General features: G+C 51.8%; 2 protein-coding genes and 1 long non-coding RNA gene across 3 annotated transcripts in view; 1 reads left to right on the plus strand and 2 right to left on the minus strand.

Moving 5' to 3' along the window:
- Positions 1-17,195, plus strand: part of LOC118724889 — a 45,875-nt gene that overhangs the window by 11,254 nt on the left and 17,426 nt on the right. The gene's annotated exons all lie outside the window — the stretch shown is intronic.
- Positions 5,747-8,090, minus strand: LOC123652810 (UL16-binding protein 3-like). Its single transcript, XM_045585277.1, has 4 exons — positions 7,955-8,090; positions 7,212-7,457; positions 6,747-7,001; positions 5,747-6,110 (listed from the first exon to the last, which is right to left on the minus strand). The coding sequence occupies exons 1-4, from the start codon at positions 8,028-8,030 to the stop codon at positions 5,983-5,985; spliced, it is 705 nt and encodes a 234-aa protein (XP_045441233.1). The 5' UTR covers positions 8,031-8,090; the 3' UTR covers positions 5,747-5,982.
- On the minus strand, positions 15,433-16,428 carry LOC123652811. The gene is made up of 2 exons (XR_006742304.1): positions 16,309-16,428; positions 15,433-16,024 (listed from the first exon to the last, which is right to left on the minus strand). It is a non-coding gene; the product is annotated as an uncharacterized LOC123652811 (long non-coding RNA).

Consider the following 17,195-nt stretch of genomic DNA (forward strand, 5'->3'; position numbering starts at 1 on the left):
GGAGGGTGAGCAGTGTTCTTTCCTCTCTTCTGCCATTCCCAGCTCCCAGAATCCTGCACAGAAGGGTTGCTGTCTATGTTTCACTGGGTTATCTTCTCTTTCTGGTGCGCTGTCACAGCGATGAATTCTGTTTGGGGGAACAGGTACATCCAACATGTACTATCTGGGGGTTTCAGGGTGTCACTGGCTCTCACACTCTGCAATCGGGGCTGGTATTTGTGCATGGAGTTGAGTCCAGTTCGAGCACCAAAACTGTAATTCCTCCGCCACGTCGCGTGATCACCTGGGAGGGCCAGAGTAAGCCCGTGCTGGTCCAAAATGTTGGTGGTGAGTTTCAGTTTGTGGAAAGTGACAACTGGGGACATCCACTGCTCCCGGGTAGCCGGGCTGTCCCTGTGGATATACATTCTCTTTGGCATTTCAGGGCCGGCCTTAGCTGTCACCATCCACAGAGAATTGCAAAATCTATATTGACAGTTGTCGGCAGCGATAATGTCCATCAACAAAATACACTTGGGAAGAGAATCCAAGATGGCTGACCAGGTAAACACCTAGCCGCAGCTGCACACAACAATTTCAATAAAATACAACTAAAATATAAAATGGACATTACCCAGAACTACAGGAAAGTCGACTGGCTGGAAATTCTACAACGAGAAGTAAGGAGAAAACCAGAAGGAAGCGTTGAGGAGCTGTAAAAGTTAAGGTACGGAGACACGCTGGGCGCGCGGAGAGGACAGAGCGGAGAGGAGGGAGGCTGAGTGCCTGGCTGGCGTTTCCAAGCGGGAAGGGGAGAAAAGCTCCGACTTTGTTGGGTCCCAGTTCCGACTGCTCTGAACCCCAGTTCTAGGCCAGACCCCAAGGACCCAGGCTCAAACAGAGGGAGCTGGGCTGTAAGGCAGAACCCCGGGGGAGTGGCGAAAGGAGGTCCCGGAGGCGCGCACATTGCTCACAAGGAAGGGACAGTTGGCTGTGCCGTGGGATTGCCCTGGAGGGAAGATGACAGGGGCTCCAGACTGCTCTGAATGCCCGTCCAACTCCACTTCCAACTGAACTGAACTCCAATACCATGCTCATTGGGGGAGAGCCTAGACTGTTTGGTAGCAGGTGAAAATCGAGGGCACCTTTCTCTCAGAGGCACTTGCAAGAAGTAATGAAGGACCCTGAGACCCAGGAGCCGCAAAGGGCGGGGCTGACAGAAGCCAAGGCTGTAGGCTCCATGCTGAAACCCCACCCCATCTGTAGCTGCGAAATTCGACAAGAAAATAAATCACAAACGAAAGAAATGGAGGACAAAAAGCGACTGGATATAGAGTTCAAATCTATGCTTATAAGGTTTTTCAAGAATTTCCTAGAAAAGATCAATAAGACCTATGAGGATATCAAAAGGGATTAACTAGAATTAATAAGGAATCAACAAGAAATGATAAGAAATCAACAAGAAATAAAGAATACATTGTCTGAAATAAAAAACATTATACAGAATCCTAAAAACAGAATGTAAGATCGCAAGAATCAAGTCAAAGATTTGGAACATAAAGAGCCAGAAGACACTCCTCCACAGAAGCTACAAGGCAAGAGAATCCAGAAAATTGAAGATAATGTAAGAAACCTCTGGGACAACTTCAAGCGAACCAACATCAGAATTATGGGGGTCCCAGAAGATGAGAGAGCAAGATATCGAAAACATACTGAAAGAAATAGTGACAGAAAACTTCCCCCACCTGGAGAAAGAATTAGACTTACAAGTCCAGGAAGCGCACAGAACTCCAAACAAAAGGAATCCAAAGATGACCACACCAAGACAAATCATAATTAAAATGCCAAGAGCAGCCGAGACCGGTTTGACTCAATGGATAGAGCGTCAGCTTGGGGACTGAAGGGTCCCGGGTTCGATTCCGGTCAAGGGCATGTACCTTGGTTGCGGGCATATCCCCAGTAGGGGGTGTGCGAGAGGCAGCTGATCGATGACTCTCTCTCATCGATGTTTCTAACTCTCTATCTCTCACTTCCTCTCTGTACAAAATCAATAAAATATATTTTAAAAAAATATAAATAAAAAATAAAATAAAATGCCAAGAGCAAAAGACAAAGAGAGAATATTAAAAGCAGCAAGAGCAAAGCAGGTAGTTACCTATAAAGGAGCACCTATACGATTTTCAGCTGACTTCTCAACAGAAACCATGCAGGCCAGACGGAAATGGCAAGAAATATTCAAGGTGATGAATAGTAAGAACCTACAGCCAAAGATAATCTATCCAGCAAAGCTATCACTCAGAATCGAAGGTCAGATAAAGAGCTTCACTAATAAAAAAAAGCTAAAGGAGTTCATCACCACCAAACCAGAATTATATGAATTGCTGAAGGGCATTCTTTCAGAAGAGAAAGTAAATAAAGATAAAAATTATGAACAACAAATACGTAACTATCAACAAGTGAATCTAAAAACCAAGGAAATTAAAAAAAAATCTGAGGAACAATATTAACTGTTGAATATAATAGAATCAGAGGTATGTATGGGGAGTGAACTGACGATTCTTGGGGAAAAGGGGAGAGGGAGATGTGGGAAGAGACTGAACATAAACTGTGCCACCTCCACCACTTAATGTCCTCCTTTCTGTCCCAGCAGGCGTGACTACTGTCAGCCTTGCTTCCCTGTTAGCTGTGTGAGCCCCAAGAGCCTGGGCCCACCTCCTTCCTCTGCTCCAACCCCAGGACCTGTCCCTGGGCGGCCACACGCAGAGGCAGACACCGCCCGGCAGGGTCCCCGGACAGCGGGGCTGAGGGCCTCTCCATGGAACTGGGTTCTGCACGGCTCTCACTCTCCTGCTTCCATTACAGCTGCATCAGCCACCGACACAGCCACAGTCCCGTCTCCTGGGTCCTCCCTGGGATGCCGACCTGCGCAATCACAGTTGGCCTCTTAGGCTGGGCCTTTACCTGACAGGAACTGAGGGCATAAATATAGGCGCCATAACAGGTACTGATGGACGGCACACGCACGCTCTGAGCAGCACTTCAAACCACTTCGAACCGTATGAAGAAGTCAAAAATTGGGCCTCTGAATGGTTTGCCTCAAAACAAGAAAAGTTCTACTGGGACGATATTCACAAATTACCTGTAATATGGGTGGAATGTGTAGCTACAATGGACAGTACTTTGAATAAAGCACTTTTGATGTTTCCTTTGAAATTATCCTGTTTTCTTTGATGACAAAATTGGCCATTATTAACTGCAATACAGGATGAGGGCAGTGGAGCATCTGTTGTGTCGAGGTGAGGAGTGAACTTGAGAAGGTAGTCATTCCCCTTGTTAATTTATAAAGGCTCAAATATAAGGGGCAAAAACAGAATAAGTTGTATTAAAAAAAAAAAAGGTTGGCTTTGATATAAACCCTGCCCCGACTCAAGCGAGGCTGGCCAAGAACCAGTGTTCAGAACAAGAGCAGAGGGGGATTCTGGACACGTCTGACCTTCTCACGTGCAGTCACTGTTCGCCTGGACAGCCATGGCGAGTACTGAGCCAGACCGAGGGAATGGCGTGTAGCACACCACACAGCCACTAGCCTGGACTCCCGGCTAAGGGCTCCCTCAGGACATCGACATAAGAGGGACCTCCGCTCCTGGTGGGCAATGGGATCGGGGCTCCGGCCTCCCGGTGCTGGAGCCTGGCTGCAGGGCGGGCAATGCCCAGAGCCCTGCCGGGCTGCCCCCGGACGGACGGGGTGGCCGCCTGCGGTGCGGCCTCCGCCTGCTCCCTCTCCACCCTCGGACCCCCCAGTGGCTGGGAGTCTGCGCCTGAAGATTCTTCTAAGGAAAGGCTCCCCCTGTCTCCGTGTGACCTGCATGTGATCCTGTTGGCTCACCGGGGAGGTCTCCCTTAATAAACCTGGCATCTTGGACTCAGAGGGCCATGGGAAGCGGCCAGTGTGTGCTCATGTGCTTCAGCCACCCCAGGCCCCAGTGCAGCCCGGTTCAGGAAACAGGAGGCCCTGAAGCCTTGGGTACTGGCAGTCAGAGAGTGATTGGGGACTCAGGAGGGGACAGCTGGGCATCACAGCCAGCCGCCCCTCAGAAAGGGAAGGCCCCCAATGGACCCGGCACACTTTAATCCAGGTGTGATACCCCGGGAAGGAGTGCACCCTGGATTATGTCTCCCAAGTATTCGGAAGCCCCTGCTAATTCTTCTTTTTCTGCTTTCTGGCCCAGATGCACATTGTTCTGGAGAGATCAGACCTCCTGGGCCCCCGAGTGTGGAGGAAAATGTTGTGAAGTGTGAGAGGTGGGGAATGAGCACTGGCTTGGGGTCAGGGACCTCTAGGCTAGCTCGGGCACCAGGCAGCCATGTGATTTGGACTCAGTCAGTTAACCTCTCTTGCCTGTTTCCCTGTTGGAAAACCTGGCGGTTGGTGCAAACCAACTTTGAGGTTCTTTCCCACAGGAAAATTCTAGATTCCCTACTTTTGTGGCTCTTCTAAGGCACCAAAAGAGCTGTCTGTCACTAAGTCCATGCACTTTTACTGCCATAAAGAGAGGCCCTCTGCCACCGTTCAGAGCTTATTGACTCAGATTACTCACACTTCCAACAACCCTAATTTTTCACACGCAGGTCACAGGCAGAGAGGGAGAGCCTTAGCAGCATCTTCAGGGGCAGACTCCCAACCACTGGAAGGTGGGCAGGAGAGGGAAGCAGGCAGAGGCCGCACCGCAGGCGGCCACCCCGTCTGGGGGAAGCCCGGCTGGGTTCTGGGCATTGCCCGCCCTGCAGCCAGGCTCCAGCACTGGGAGGCCGGAGCCTCGATCCCATTGCCCACCAGGAGCGGAGGTCCCTCTCATGTCGGTGTCCAGAGGGAGCCCTTAGCCGGGAGTCCAGGCTAGTGGTCGTGTGGTGTGCTACACGCCATTCCCTCGGTCTGGAACAGTACTCGCCATGGCTGTCCTGGCGAACAGTGCCTGCACATGAGATGGTCAGACGTGTCCAGAATCCCCCTCTGCTCTTGTTCTGAACACTGGTTCTTGGCCAGCCACGCTTGAGTCGGGACAGGTTTATATCAAACCAAGCTTTCTTTTTATTTTTTTATTTTTGGCCATGTTACTGCTTAGTATTATTGTTTTCTCCTGTTTGTTTGTAATTTCTGAACTTTTTACAGTGAACACATTAATTTTGTAGTGATGAACAAGGTGAACAGAAACTATTTCAAACATAAATGCCAGATTTCAACTTATCATTAGATGCTTGCAACTAATTGGGGTCATTGAAATGCATGCTTCTAACTTCAGTTGCTCAAGCCTTTTGAACTCTCAGACAATGGTTTAATAACCTCTCCTAGTGGAAAATAGATAGTAAGTCTTGCAGATGTTCTCTGCTCAGCTCTTCATACCTCCATCCCAGCCAAAGAAACACTTCTTATTTTGATGTGAAAATAGGTACCATCCAGTATCAGCGTCTTCAGTTGTTGTCCCTTCAAAATTTATCTACATGTTAACTTTTCTGTCTTTTTTAGTCTATTTGCCGTAAAGAATGCTTTCTTTTTAAAAAATACAACTTATTCTGCCTCCGCCCAATTAGCCCCCCCCCCCGCATTTGAGCCTTTATAAATTAACAAGGGTAATGACTACCTTCAACCTACCCGGGATTCTAAAGTTCACTCCCTAATCCTCCTCACCTCGACACAACAGATGCTCCACTGCTCTCTGGCGTACCAGTGAATAATGTGAGTTTTGTTATCAAAGAAAACACGATAATATCAAAAGAAACATCAAAAGAGCTTTATTCAAAGTAATGCCCATTGTAGCTACACATTCCCCCCATCTTACAGGTAATCTGTGGGCACCGTCCCAATAGAACTTTTCTTGTTTGGAGTCAAACCATTCAGGGACCCAAATTTCCACTTTTTGGAATGGTTTGAAGTGCTGCTCAGAGCGTGCTTGTGCCGTCCATCAGTACCTGTAATGGCACCTGTAACTACGCCCTCGGTTCCTGTCAGGTAAAGGCCCAGCCTAAGAGGCCAACTATAATTGCGCAGGTGGGCATCCCAGGGAGGACGGAGGAGACGGGCCTGTTGGCTGTGGCCTTGGACGGGACTGTGGCCGTGGCCGTGGCTGATGCAGCTGTAATGGAAGCAGGAGAGTGAGAGCCGTGCAGAACCCAGTTCCATGGAGAGGCCCTCAGCCCCGCTGTCCGGGGACCCTGCCGAGCAGTGTCTGCCTCTGCGTGTGGCCGCCCAGGGACAGGTCCTGGGGTTGGAGCAGAGGGAGCAGGTGGGCCCGGGCCCTTGGGGCTCACACAGCTAACGGGGAAGCAAGGCTGACAGTAGTCACGCCTGCTGGGACAGGAAGGAGGAGAGGAGGGGGGGAGGTGGTAGAGAATCCTCGCAGGAGCTCGCTGAGGAGAGTTAAAGGATTCCAGAAACATACCAGGTGAGTTGAAGAAGACAAACGATGCTGAGAAGAGGGAACAGGACCCAGAAAAGGTCTGGCAACAGAACCATGGCCGCAGGTTTGCAGTCAGCAAGAAACCACGTGAGTGAGTGGCCCAGGGTATGTGCAGGCAGAGACTGAGGAGGTGGGAAACCATAGCAGGGACCCCAGAACACACCTGTGGCCCTCATTCTCCAAAAACCCTCACCATGGAGGGTGGGTCACTTTCTCAATCTTACACACCACATACCACACATCACAGACACCACACACACAGTGTGAATGTCATTTCAAGGGACTACAACTCCCCTCCCTCTGCAGAATTACCTTGTGTGCACACCACTTGTTGAAGCCACTGCCTACAGTCTCCAGTTGAGGTCATAACCAGGAGGTGGGTCATAGCTCTGTCACCCGCCAATGCTGTCTTTAACCGCCTGCCTTCGCCGCGCAACACCGTCCAGTGTCCATTCGTTGAGTCAAAGCGGAGAGATGGCTGTCCATCCGATCCAAACTGCCAGGATGCACTGGTGCACCCACTGGATTCCCGCTGACATGCCATGCTGCCCTGCAGGGCGAGAGGACCTGTCCCCAGCGCCGTGGGAAGGTCAGCCTTGGGTCTGGCAGAGCCTCCACTGGTGTCCAGCCCCCCGCTCCCCTCTATCTCCTGGTCCTGCTCTGTCCTCTGAGGCTCCCAGTCTCATGGGGGGACCAACTTCCCACATTTACCCAAACACAACTGAGCCCTCAGCCCTCACCTCTGTTCTGCCTGTGCCCCGGGTTCTGTGAACTCACCGCCGGCTGCAGGAATCTCTGCTCTCATGTCAAGCAGGGGCACCCTGAGCTCTTCCACCACGGACTGCAGAGTGTCTCTCTGCTCGCCCCAGGCCCGTGTGGCATTCATGTCCGGAACACTGGTGAGTGTGAACTGGCCACCACAGGTAAAATGAAGAAATGTGTTCCCATTGACCCGGCCCTCAATGTCACACCACGGCTGTCCATTAGTCCTGACTGTGAAGTCATAGCCCAGAGAGACGGCACCTGTGAGGGAGACACGCAGGGGCTGGAACAAAAGCTACCCAAGGGCCCCTCCTCCATCCCTGACAGCACGTGACCCCCTGATGCTGGGCGGCCCTTGTCCCGTTCGGTCCAGATGGCAGGGGCTCCGCTCCCACTTTGGAGAAGCTTTGGGGATACACACACACACACACACACACACACACACACACAGGTGCTATGGGGGGGCCTGGGCTGGAGGAGGGGCTTCATCAGAACTCCGTCAGTCCTCCTGGCTCCCATCTTCCTCCTGGTCCCTTCGCCCAGGACCATTTCTGACAAGCCACAGGCTCAGGTCTGTCCTCTCACCGGGAAAGAGGCAGCCGGGCATGCAGAGGCCCCGAGCGGAACGGCTCCCGCAGAGAAGACCGCGGAGCGGTAGGGGGTCTGTGCCCCACAGGCCGGCAGGGTCCTGCCCAATCCATCACTCAGGGCCCCGTCCCCCCGCTGGTCCCTGGCCCGGATTCCATTGCCCAACTCACAGCGGGGAGCCGCGGGTTCCCACAGCAAGGAGAGCAGCAGGAGGAGGCGGACAGCTTCATACCCAGACAGATCCATCTCCTCTCAGCAGCGGCCGCTCTCCCAGGACGCAGGTAAGAGAGTGTTCCAAGCTTCAACCCGGTAGCACCTGCATTCCTGCCTCGGCCCCTCCCCGCCAGCAGGAGCAGCTGGTGGTCGGCCCCGCCCCCTCCCCGCCAACGTCACAGCTGCGCTCAGGCCTTTTTTTTTAGTAAGGAAACTTTTTTTTGCAAGAATTGCCAGTTTCCCCCTCGTTTCCAGGGTGGAGTCGGTGGGAGTGGACGGTGAGGTAGCATAGGCATGGTGACCCTCAACAGCGGGCGTGGTCACCGTCAGAAGAAATCGGCCTCCAGTTCCTCCAAGAACTGCCCTGTTCTGCAGGCATGCCCTCACCACCTGGCCCTGCAGGTGGGATTGGTCTCCCAGCCCCATGCAGCCTGCAAGCCCGCCCTCCAAGGCCAGCAGGGCCCTGTCTGAAGAGGCACTGCCTTTGGGAACCTGTGCTTTGGAGCCATTTTTTTTTTTTTTTTTTTTTTTCAATACAAAAGATAAATATTTATTCAGAACAAAACTTTTAACAATGGACTTTACATTCCAACCCACAAAGAAATAGCAAAACTTAATGCAAAGAGAAGATCAAAACCCAAAATAGTGTATTGTGTATTCTCCTTTAACTTGGTAACAGTTGACCCAATGCTCTCTCGCATGGCCCATTTCACAAGGACATTTCAGAGGTAAAAACTCGCTTATAATTCTGGGTTCAAACAGCCTTTCTCCTGAGAGTCAGGAGTTTGCAGGTGAACTGCATTAGGCGCTTCTCTGGGGTGTCTGACTATTGGGACTAGGGTGCAAATGGAAACCTTTACTAGGTTTCCTTGCACATGTTAACGAAAAAAACATTGAAACCTGTAAAGATTTTTTTTGTGAGTTTATTTGAGCCAAAACTGTCGACACGTGCCAGGGAGCAGAACCTCAACGGATTGAGATCATGCTCCGGAGAATGGCGGTTACATTTCTATATTTATACATTGCAATCAAAGGAAAGGGACATAGGTGAGTTACGTGCAATTCATTGGTGATAGATTAGGGATGTGGGACAAAGCGAGCTGGGAAGAAAACCTCTGGGATAGGGAAAAAGGTGAAATGATGGACATGAGCTTCTTTCACAGAGATGGATACAGGATACTCTAACGTAATTAACAGTTGACAATTAACTTGATAACAATAACAATGAGGAATGTCTCGAGGCCATTTGTTGTGCCCTGAGGAGTCCGGAGTAAAAAGGAAGTTACAAGTTACCCAGACAACTCACAGATATGTTATCTTAGATGCAGGAAGGCAGAGGGGCTCAGTAAAAGATCAAAGTTGATCTTTGTCAGGTGAAATCTCTGGGACATGACTACCTACTATAACCTGTTAGATATTTGATTTTCAAACCATCTTTTGTGGTTATATTAGGTCTCTGGGTTTGCAAGACCGCCACACAGGCCTTCCCTGAGCTTATCAGGTTAGCTTGTGGCTCTTTCACACACAGGAGCACCCCGATTGCTCATGGTGGCAACAGATGGGGAAGGGGAAGGCCCCCAAAGGAGCCGGCACACTTTAATCCAGGTGTGATACCCAGGGAACCAGTGCACCCTGGATGTCTCCCAAGTATTCGGAAGCCCCTGCTAAATCCTGTTTTTCCGCTTTCTGGCCCTGATGCACATTGTTCTGGAGAGATCAGACCTCCTGGGCCCCCGAGTGTGGAGGAAAATGTTGTGAAGTGTGAGAGGTGGGGAATGAGCACTGGCTTGGGGTCAGGGACCTCTAGGCTAGCTCGGGCACCAGGCAGCCATGTGATTTGGACTCAGTCAGTTAACCTCTCTGGCCTGTTTCCCTGTTGGAAAACCTGGCGGTTGGTGTAAACCAACTTTGAGGCTCTTTCTGACAGGAAAATTCTAGATTCCCTACTTTTGTGGCTCTTCTAAGGCACCGAAAGAGCTGTCTGTCACTAAGTCCGTGCACTTTTACTGCCATAAAGAGCACTGGCCACCGTTCAGAGCTTATTGACTCAGATTACACACACTTTTAACGACACTGGTTTTTCACACTCTCAGACCACACAGATTAGAAGCAGCAAATGATAAGGGGAAGGGAAAGAGCTGCACCAGCTAGACATCCTGAGAGAAGTCACCGTCAAAATGTTTTAAAGTCCAAAAACACGGACGGAGCGCAGTGTCTACCACTGCTGGGCCCCGCACCCAGTGCTGGGCCATCCCCATGAGCGAGGCAGCCCCAAAGGGTGAAAACAAGGCGCAGGGAGTAACAAGTACAAACCTCCCCTCCCCCAATTACAAAAAAAACCCCAAAAAACTAAATTCAGTAGAGGGACTGGAGGCGTATCTGCACACTCACAGTTGTTGGAAGTCACATGACTAATGAGTCACCAATTCAGGAAAGAAAGAAGGCTGAAAAATGTATCTCTTGTTTATTTATTTTTTTAAAAATATATTTCATTGATTTTGTACAGAGAGGAAGGGAGAGAGATAGAGAGTTAGAAACATCGATGAGAGTCATCGATCAGCTGCCTCTTGCACACCCCCTACTGGGGATGTGCCCGCAACCAAGGTACATGCCCTTGACCGGAATCGAACCTGCGACCCTTCAGTCCCCAAGCCGATGCTCTATCCACTGAGCCAAACCGGTTTCGGCAAAAAAAATGTATCTCTTGTTTAAAAGGATCTCTTTCAAACATGATAGAAAATTGTTTCAAAAAAAGTTTTAGCACTTAAGAGGGGGTGAACTGGCTCTCTGTTTACCCTGGCAGGCCGGCAGGCAGGCAGGCCGGCAGGCAGTGTGCTCAGCGGCAGCGGAGGCGGCACGGAGGTGCCACGCTGTGAACGGCTTTGGGTCACTGAGCACAGGCGCGCCCTCGCTGGCCACAGAGGCTGCGCACGATGCCCTTTGGCAGTTGGGGCTCAGGGGCCCCTCTCCCCGCACCTGAAGCACCTGTCCTGCCTGCGGCTGCCGCTCAAGTGGGGAGTGCAAAAGAGGCAGCTGGTCGATGTTTCTCATGGATGTTTCTAACTCTCTGTCCCTCTCCCTTCCTTTCTGTAAAAAATCAATAAAATATATTTTTTTAAATAAAAAATAAAAGGGGAGAATCCAAGATGGTTGCCCAGGTAAACACCTAGCTGCAGCCGCACACAATTTCAATAAAATACAACTGAAATATAAAATGGACATTGCCCAGAACTACAGGAAGGTTGACTGACTGGAAATTCTACAACGAGAAGCAAGGAGAAAACCAGAAGGAAGCGCGGAGGAGCTGGAAAAGCCCAAGGTACGGAGACACGCGGTGTGAGGAGAGGACGGAGCTGGAGAGGAGGGAGGCCGAGTGCCCGGCTGGTGTTTCCCAGTGGGAAGGAGATAAAACTCCGACTGTGCTGGGCCCCATTCTGACTGCTCTGAACCCCAGTTCTAGGCCAGACCCCGGGGACTCAGGCTCAGCCATAGGGAGCCGGGCTGTAAGGCGGAACCCCGGGGGAGTGGCGAAAGGAGGTCCCGGCGGCGCACACATTGCGCACAGAGAAGGGCCGGCCGGCTGTGCCGCGGGATTGCTCTGACGGGAAGGAGACTAGGGCTCCAGACTGCTCTGAACGCCACCTCCAACTCCACTTCCAACTGAACTGAACCCCAATACCGGGCTCATTGTGGGAGAGCACAGAGTGTTTGGCAGCAGGCGAAAATCGAGGGCACCTTTCTCTCAGAGGCGCCGGCGGCAGCGAGCACTGAAGGACCCTGAGACCCAGGAAGCCAAGGCTGTAGGCTCCACCCTGAAACTCCGCCCCATCTGTAGCTTCGAAAATGCAAAGACGAAATAGATCACAAACGAAAGAAATGGAGGACAAAAAGCGACTGGATATAGAGTTCAAATCTACGCTTATAAGGTTTTTCAAGAATTTCCTAGAAAAGATCGATAAGACCTATGAGGATATGAAAAGAGATCAACTAGAATTAATAAGGAATCAACAAGAAATGATAAGGGATCAACAAGAAATGATAAGGGATCAATAAGAAATAAAGAATACGTTGTCTGAAATAAAAAATAGTATAGAGTCCTAAAAACAGAATGGAAGATCCCAAGAATCAAGTCAAAGCACACCAAGACAAATCATAATTAAAATGCCAAGAGCAAAAGACAAAGAGAGAATATTAAAAGCAGCAAGAGCAAAGCTGGTAGTTACCTATAAAGGAGCACCTTTACGATTGTCAGCTGATTTCTCAACAGAAACCATGCAGGCCAGACGGGAATGGCAAGAAATATTCAAGGTGATGAATAGCAAGAACCTACAGCCAAAGATAATCTATCCAGCAAAGCTATCACTCAGAATCAAAGGTCAGATAAAGAGCTTCACTAATAAAAAAAAAGCTAAAGGATTTCATCACCACCAAACCAGAATTATATGAATTGCTGAAGGGGGTTCTTTCAGAAGAGAAAGTAAATAAAGATAAGAATTATGAACAACAAATATGTAACTATCAACAGTGAATCTAAAAACCAAGGAAATAAAAAAAATCTGATGAACAATATTAACTGTTGAATATAATAGAATCAGAGGTATGAAAGGGGAGTGAACTGACGATTCTCGGGGAAAAGGGGAGAGGGGGATGTGGGAAGAGACTGAACATAAACTGTGCACCTATGGATGAGGACAATGAGGAGTGGTGAAAGGGCAGAGGGTGGGGTGGGAACCTGGTGGAGGAGAGCAATGGAGGAGGGGGGGAAGGAACATTTGTAATAATATGAACAATAAAAATTTATTAAAAAAGAAAAGAAAAAAATTAAAAATTAAAAATAAATAAAAATAAAAAAGCACGTCTTGGGCTGTCCCTTGTCCCAGCTGCAGCCCCGCTCGGCCCGGGGAGAAGCTCCCCCTCCCCCCCCCACCCCCTACTGGGCGTTGCCTGACCCCCCCTCCCCCGGGGGCAGCTGGATCGCCCACTCGCACCCCCCCCCCCCCCAAATGCAGGTCCAAACCTGTCGGCCTCGGCGCTGGGCCAGGTCACTGTGCCCTCCGGGTCCTCCTCCTCCTCCGCGCGGACGCCTGGCCGGGGAGCGGGAGCGGCGCCCCGCGGAGGCCCGGGCGGCCCTCGGAGCCTCTCTCCGTCTCTCCTTCGCTCCCTCGCTTCTCGCCCGCTCGCTCCATATGGCCTGCCCCGGGCTCCGGACGCCTTACGCCCAGACTTCGGGAAGCAATGGCAGAGCTGAATCCAAGCCAGGAAGGTCCTCTCACGCCCACAGCACAGAAGATGGCGAAAGGAGCGTGAGAAGTGGCGCAATGTCTATGTTGTTATAGGGAGCGCAATGCCTCCGCCCCGCCACGCCACGCCCCGCCCCGCGGCAGCCGCCCACACGCCCGGCCCGCCCGCGCGGATGGAGGAAGAATTCGCTCCCCCCCCATCCCCCCCCCCCTTTCAGGGCGCGGAGCAGAGCCCGGCCAGATGGGGACTGAGACCCGGACACCCTCCGCCAGATTCTGGCTGAAAATAGGTCACCCGCCGAAACCGGTGTGGCTCAGTGGATGGAGCGTCGGCCTGCGGACTGAAAGGTCTTCGGTTCGATTCCGGTCAAGGGCATGTGCCTTGGTTGCGGGCACATCCCCAGTGGGGGGTGTGCAAGAGGCAGCCGATCGATGATTCTATCTCATCGATGTTTCTAACTCTCTAACCCTCTCTTCCTTTCTGTAAAAAATCAATAAAAAAATATTTTAAAAAAGAAAAGAAAACAGGACACCCTCCGCCATATCCGGGTTGAAAACAAGACACGCTTCGCCAGATTCGGGTTGAGACCCGGACACCCTCCGCCATTCCCGGGGCGGAGGAAGGCGAGGCAGCGAACGGAATCCAGTGTGCAGGTCACCTTTGATAGCGCTGCCAGGAGAGGCCGTCAATCAGGGGTTTTCTTTTTTAAAAATATATTTCATTTTTCACAGAGAGGGAGAAGGAGAGAGTTAGAAACATCGATGAGAGACAAACATCGATCAGCTGCCTCCTGCACACCCCCCACTGGGGACGTGCCCGCAACCAAGGCACATGCCCCGGACCGGAATGGAACCCGGGACCCTTCCGCTGACGCTCTACCCGCTGAGCCAAACCGATTTTTTTTGTTTGTTTTTTAAGGAGAGAGACTCCCGCTGTCCGCCTGCGGTTGAATTCGGGGTCCAGCGCGACTGCAGGCGCCTCCTGCGAGGAGGGGAGGGAGAGAGGAGGCGGGGAGCGGGGCGGAGAAGGGGAAGAAAAGGCCGGAAGTCTCCGAGGAGAACCGGTCCGTTTGCAACAGAGACCTGGGGGCTGGGGCGCGGTTCCCGGCCCCGGGGCTGAGGGTCCGGTTGGGGCCGAGCAGCCGCGCTCAGACGCCGGTCAGTCAGCCTGCTCGCTCCTCCCGCTCCGGAACCGGCTCTCAGGGCGGCTTCTTCTTCTTCTTCTTATTATTATTAAGGTATTATATGTGTACATATCTTTCCATTGCCCCCCCCCCCCCAGCGGCTTTTTAAACACGCCAGACGCAGGGACAGTCGCCCCGCGACCCTGTCTCCCCACCGCTCGCCTCGGCCCCTTCACAAGCGGCATTCTCCTCCCCAAAGACACTGACCCCCTGGACACCTTCCCTGCCGGTGCTTTTGTTGTCGTTGTTTTTCTCTTTTTGTCTATTTAAAAAACAACCAACTGCCGAAACCGGTTTGGCCCAGTGGACAGAGCGTCGGTCTGCGGACTGAAAGGTCCCGGGTTCGATTCGGGTCCGGGGCATGTACCTTGGTTGCGGGCTCGTCCCCAGTGGGGGGTGTGCAGGAGGCAGCTCATGGATTTTTCTCTCTCATCGATGTTCCTGTTGTGGGGTCGAACCCTGGGTTCAAAAATAAGACCACCGAAGGCTGATTAATTAATTTAAAAAAGCAAGCAAGGATTTATTGACTGGCCAGGACAGCCACAAGAGCACCACAGGCAGGTGGACTCCAAATGACTGCACCGTTTCAGGGGTAGGCAATTCCTTTTAAAGGTTCAAACCACAGGAATTTTCCTTTGTTCTAAATTCTAAATCCTAAAGACTAAATTCTAAAGACTGGGGACAGCCTGCAGGGTGGGTTCCCAGTCACATCCAGCTAGACATTGGAATGTGGCCCTACCTTGCGCATAATACAAAAGCAGAACTAAAGATTATCTATAGTTTCTACCCCTGAAGCTATTGAGTCAGTGGGAGTCAATCTCCTGTAACTACCTTATTGTTTAAGCAAGTAATCGAAGGTCAAGTCAGATAGCAAGGTTAAAATTCAAACAGCAGTTTTTTACCCAAGTATGAGTGCTACCATATTTCAGTTTCTAACTCTATCCTCTCTCTTCCTCTCTGTAAAAAAAATCAATAAAATATATATATTTTAAAATAAATAAATAATAAAAATAAAAAACAACTATGTGCTGCTGTTAATCAAAACAAAACAGCAGCTGCGGACTGTCCCCATGAAGCCCAGCGCCCCGCCCGGAGCGGAGGGACCTCTCCATGAGAGGTGGGTCGTCCCCGGACAAGCATGGCCTACCGTCCGTTCCCACCTCCCCGGGCGGCGCCGGACTTCGCCATGAGCGCGGTGCTGGGCCACCAGCCGCCCTTCTTCCCGCCAACTCTGCCTCCCAACAGGCCACTGCGCCCTGGCCAAGCCCATCCTGCACCAACTGGTGGGGCGGCCGAGGCCCCGCACCCCCTTCTCCTCCCTGCGGCCCCAGGGCCTCTGAGCCTCTGAAGACCCTGGAGCCTGAGGAAGAGGTGCAGGACGCTCCCAAGGTGCACCTGAGGCCAAAGCACGTGGGGATCAGTTCCACAAGCGGCACCGAGACGGTCATTACCCAGTCGGGAAGGCGAATGTCCCCCCTTTAAAGTAAGGTGTTCTGGGCCGGATAAGAAGGCCAAGTGCATTTGTTGATGGACATTATAACTGCCGACGACTGTCGATGTAGATTCCACAATTCTTGTTGGATGGTGGCGGCTAAGGCCGGCCCTGAAATGCCAAAGAGAATGTATTATATATCCACCGGGACAGCCCGGCTACCAGGGAGCAGTGGATGTCCCCAGTTGTCACTCCCACAAACTGAAACTCACCACCAACATTTTGGACCAGCACGGGCTTACTCTGGCCCTCCCAGGCCATCAGGCGACGTGGCAGAGGAATTACAGTTTTGGTGCTCGAACTGGACTCAACTCCATGCACAAATACCACCCCGATTGCAGAGTGTGAGAGCCAGTGACACCCTGAAACCCCCAGATCATACATGTTGGACTTACCTGTTCCCCCAAACAGAATTCATCGCTGTGACAGCGCACCAGAAAGAGAAGATAACCCAGTGAAAGATAGACAGCAACCCTTCTGTGCAGGATTCCGGGAGCTGGGAATGGCAGAAGAGAGGAAAGGACACACTATGTCACGGCGTGTGGAATGGAATCACTTTGGGAATTTTTTTCCGTGTGTCCTGCCTTCTGGGGGTCCAGTTTGTTCCAGAAAGAGGGAGGGCACCGCCTGAGGGCTGTCCCCTGTGCTCCCAGGAGAGGACCTTTTTCCCGTCTGACCACAGGAGCAGAGCCCATCCGGCCACAGTGTCTGCTGGCTTCCCCGTCTGGCCACCCACCTCACCCTCTGTGGTCACTGCACCTGCCAGGGCCCCTGGCTGAGCCATCCCTGCCCTGAGGCTGAGGGCCCCCAGGCCTTGCTCCTCCCCACCTTACTGAGGCCTCCTGCTCCTGGTGGGGCGCTCAGCTCTGGTCTCCCAACGCCCCCTAAAACCGCCTGCTTTTTTCATAGGGGCGAGGGGCAGTGAACAGCCCAGATGTGTGTTGCTACAGCTTCCCACTGTCTGGACCATGAAGGTGACCTCAGTGACAGGCTCAATGTCTTCTCCTACTTGATGTGTGGGTGGCCAAGGCATGGACTTGCTGCCACCTGGTGGTGAGTGTTGGAATCACACGTGGTTATCTGGGGCTGGTTACCCCTAGAGCTCCAGTCCACCACCCTCATGAGCTGGGGAGGACGGCAATCTGACCCTCAGGAGGGTCCATAAACCTGCCCGAGGTCACACAGCAAGTTGTCACAGACCAGGACTACCCTGGCCTCCTCAGCGCCTCCTGACTTCAGGTTAAGGGTGACACCGAATACTCACCATGGAGGGGGTGAGTCC

Source organism: Pipistrellus kuhlii, unplaced genomic scaffold (assembly GCF_014108245.1).
Source record: "Pipistrellus kuhlii isolate mPipKuh1 unplaced genomic scaffold, mPipKuh1.p scaffold_m20_p_2, whole genome shotgun sequence".
NCBI classification, from domain to species: Eukaryota; Metazoa; Chordata; class Mammalia; order Chiroptera; family Vespertilionidae; genus Pipistrellus; species Pipistrellus kuhlii.

Excerpts from the sequence above, each read along its gene's own strand:
- LOC123652810 (XM_045585277.1), bottom strand. The coding sequence starts at position 8,030 with ATGGATCTGTCTGGGTATGAAGCTGTCCGCCTCCTCCTGCTGCTCTCC. Across the intron at positions 7,458-7,954 it reads GGAACCCGCGGCTCCCCGCT|GTGCCGTCTCTCTGGGCTAT; the intron begins GTGAGTTGGGCA and ends TCTCCCTCACAG. Across the intron at positions 7,002-7,211 it reads AGAGATTCCTGCAGCCGGCG|GTCCTCTCGCCCTGCAGGGC; the intron begins GTGAGTTCACAG and ends CGCTGGGGACAG.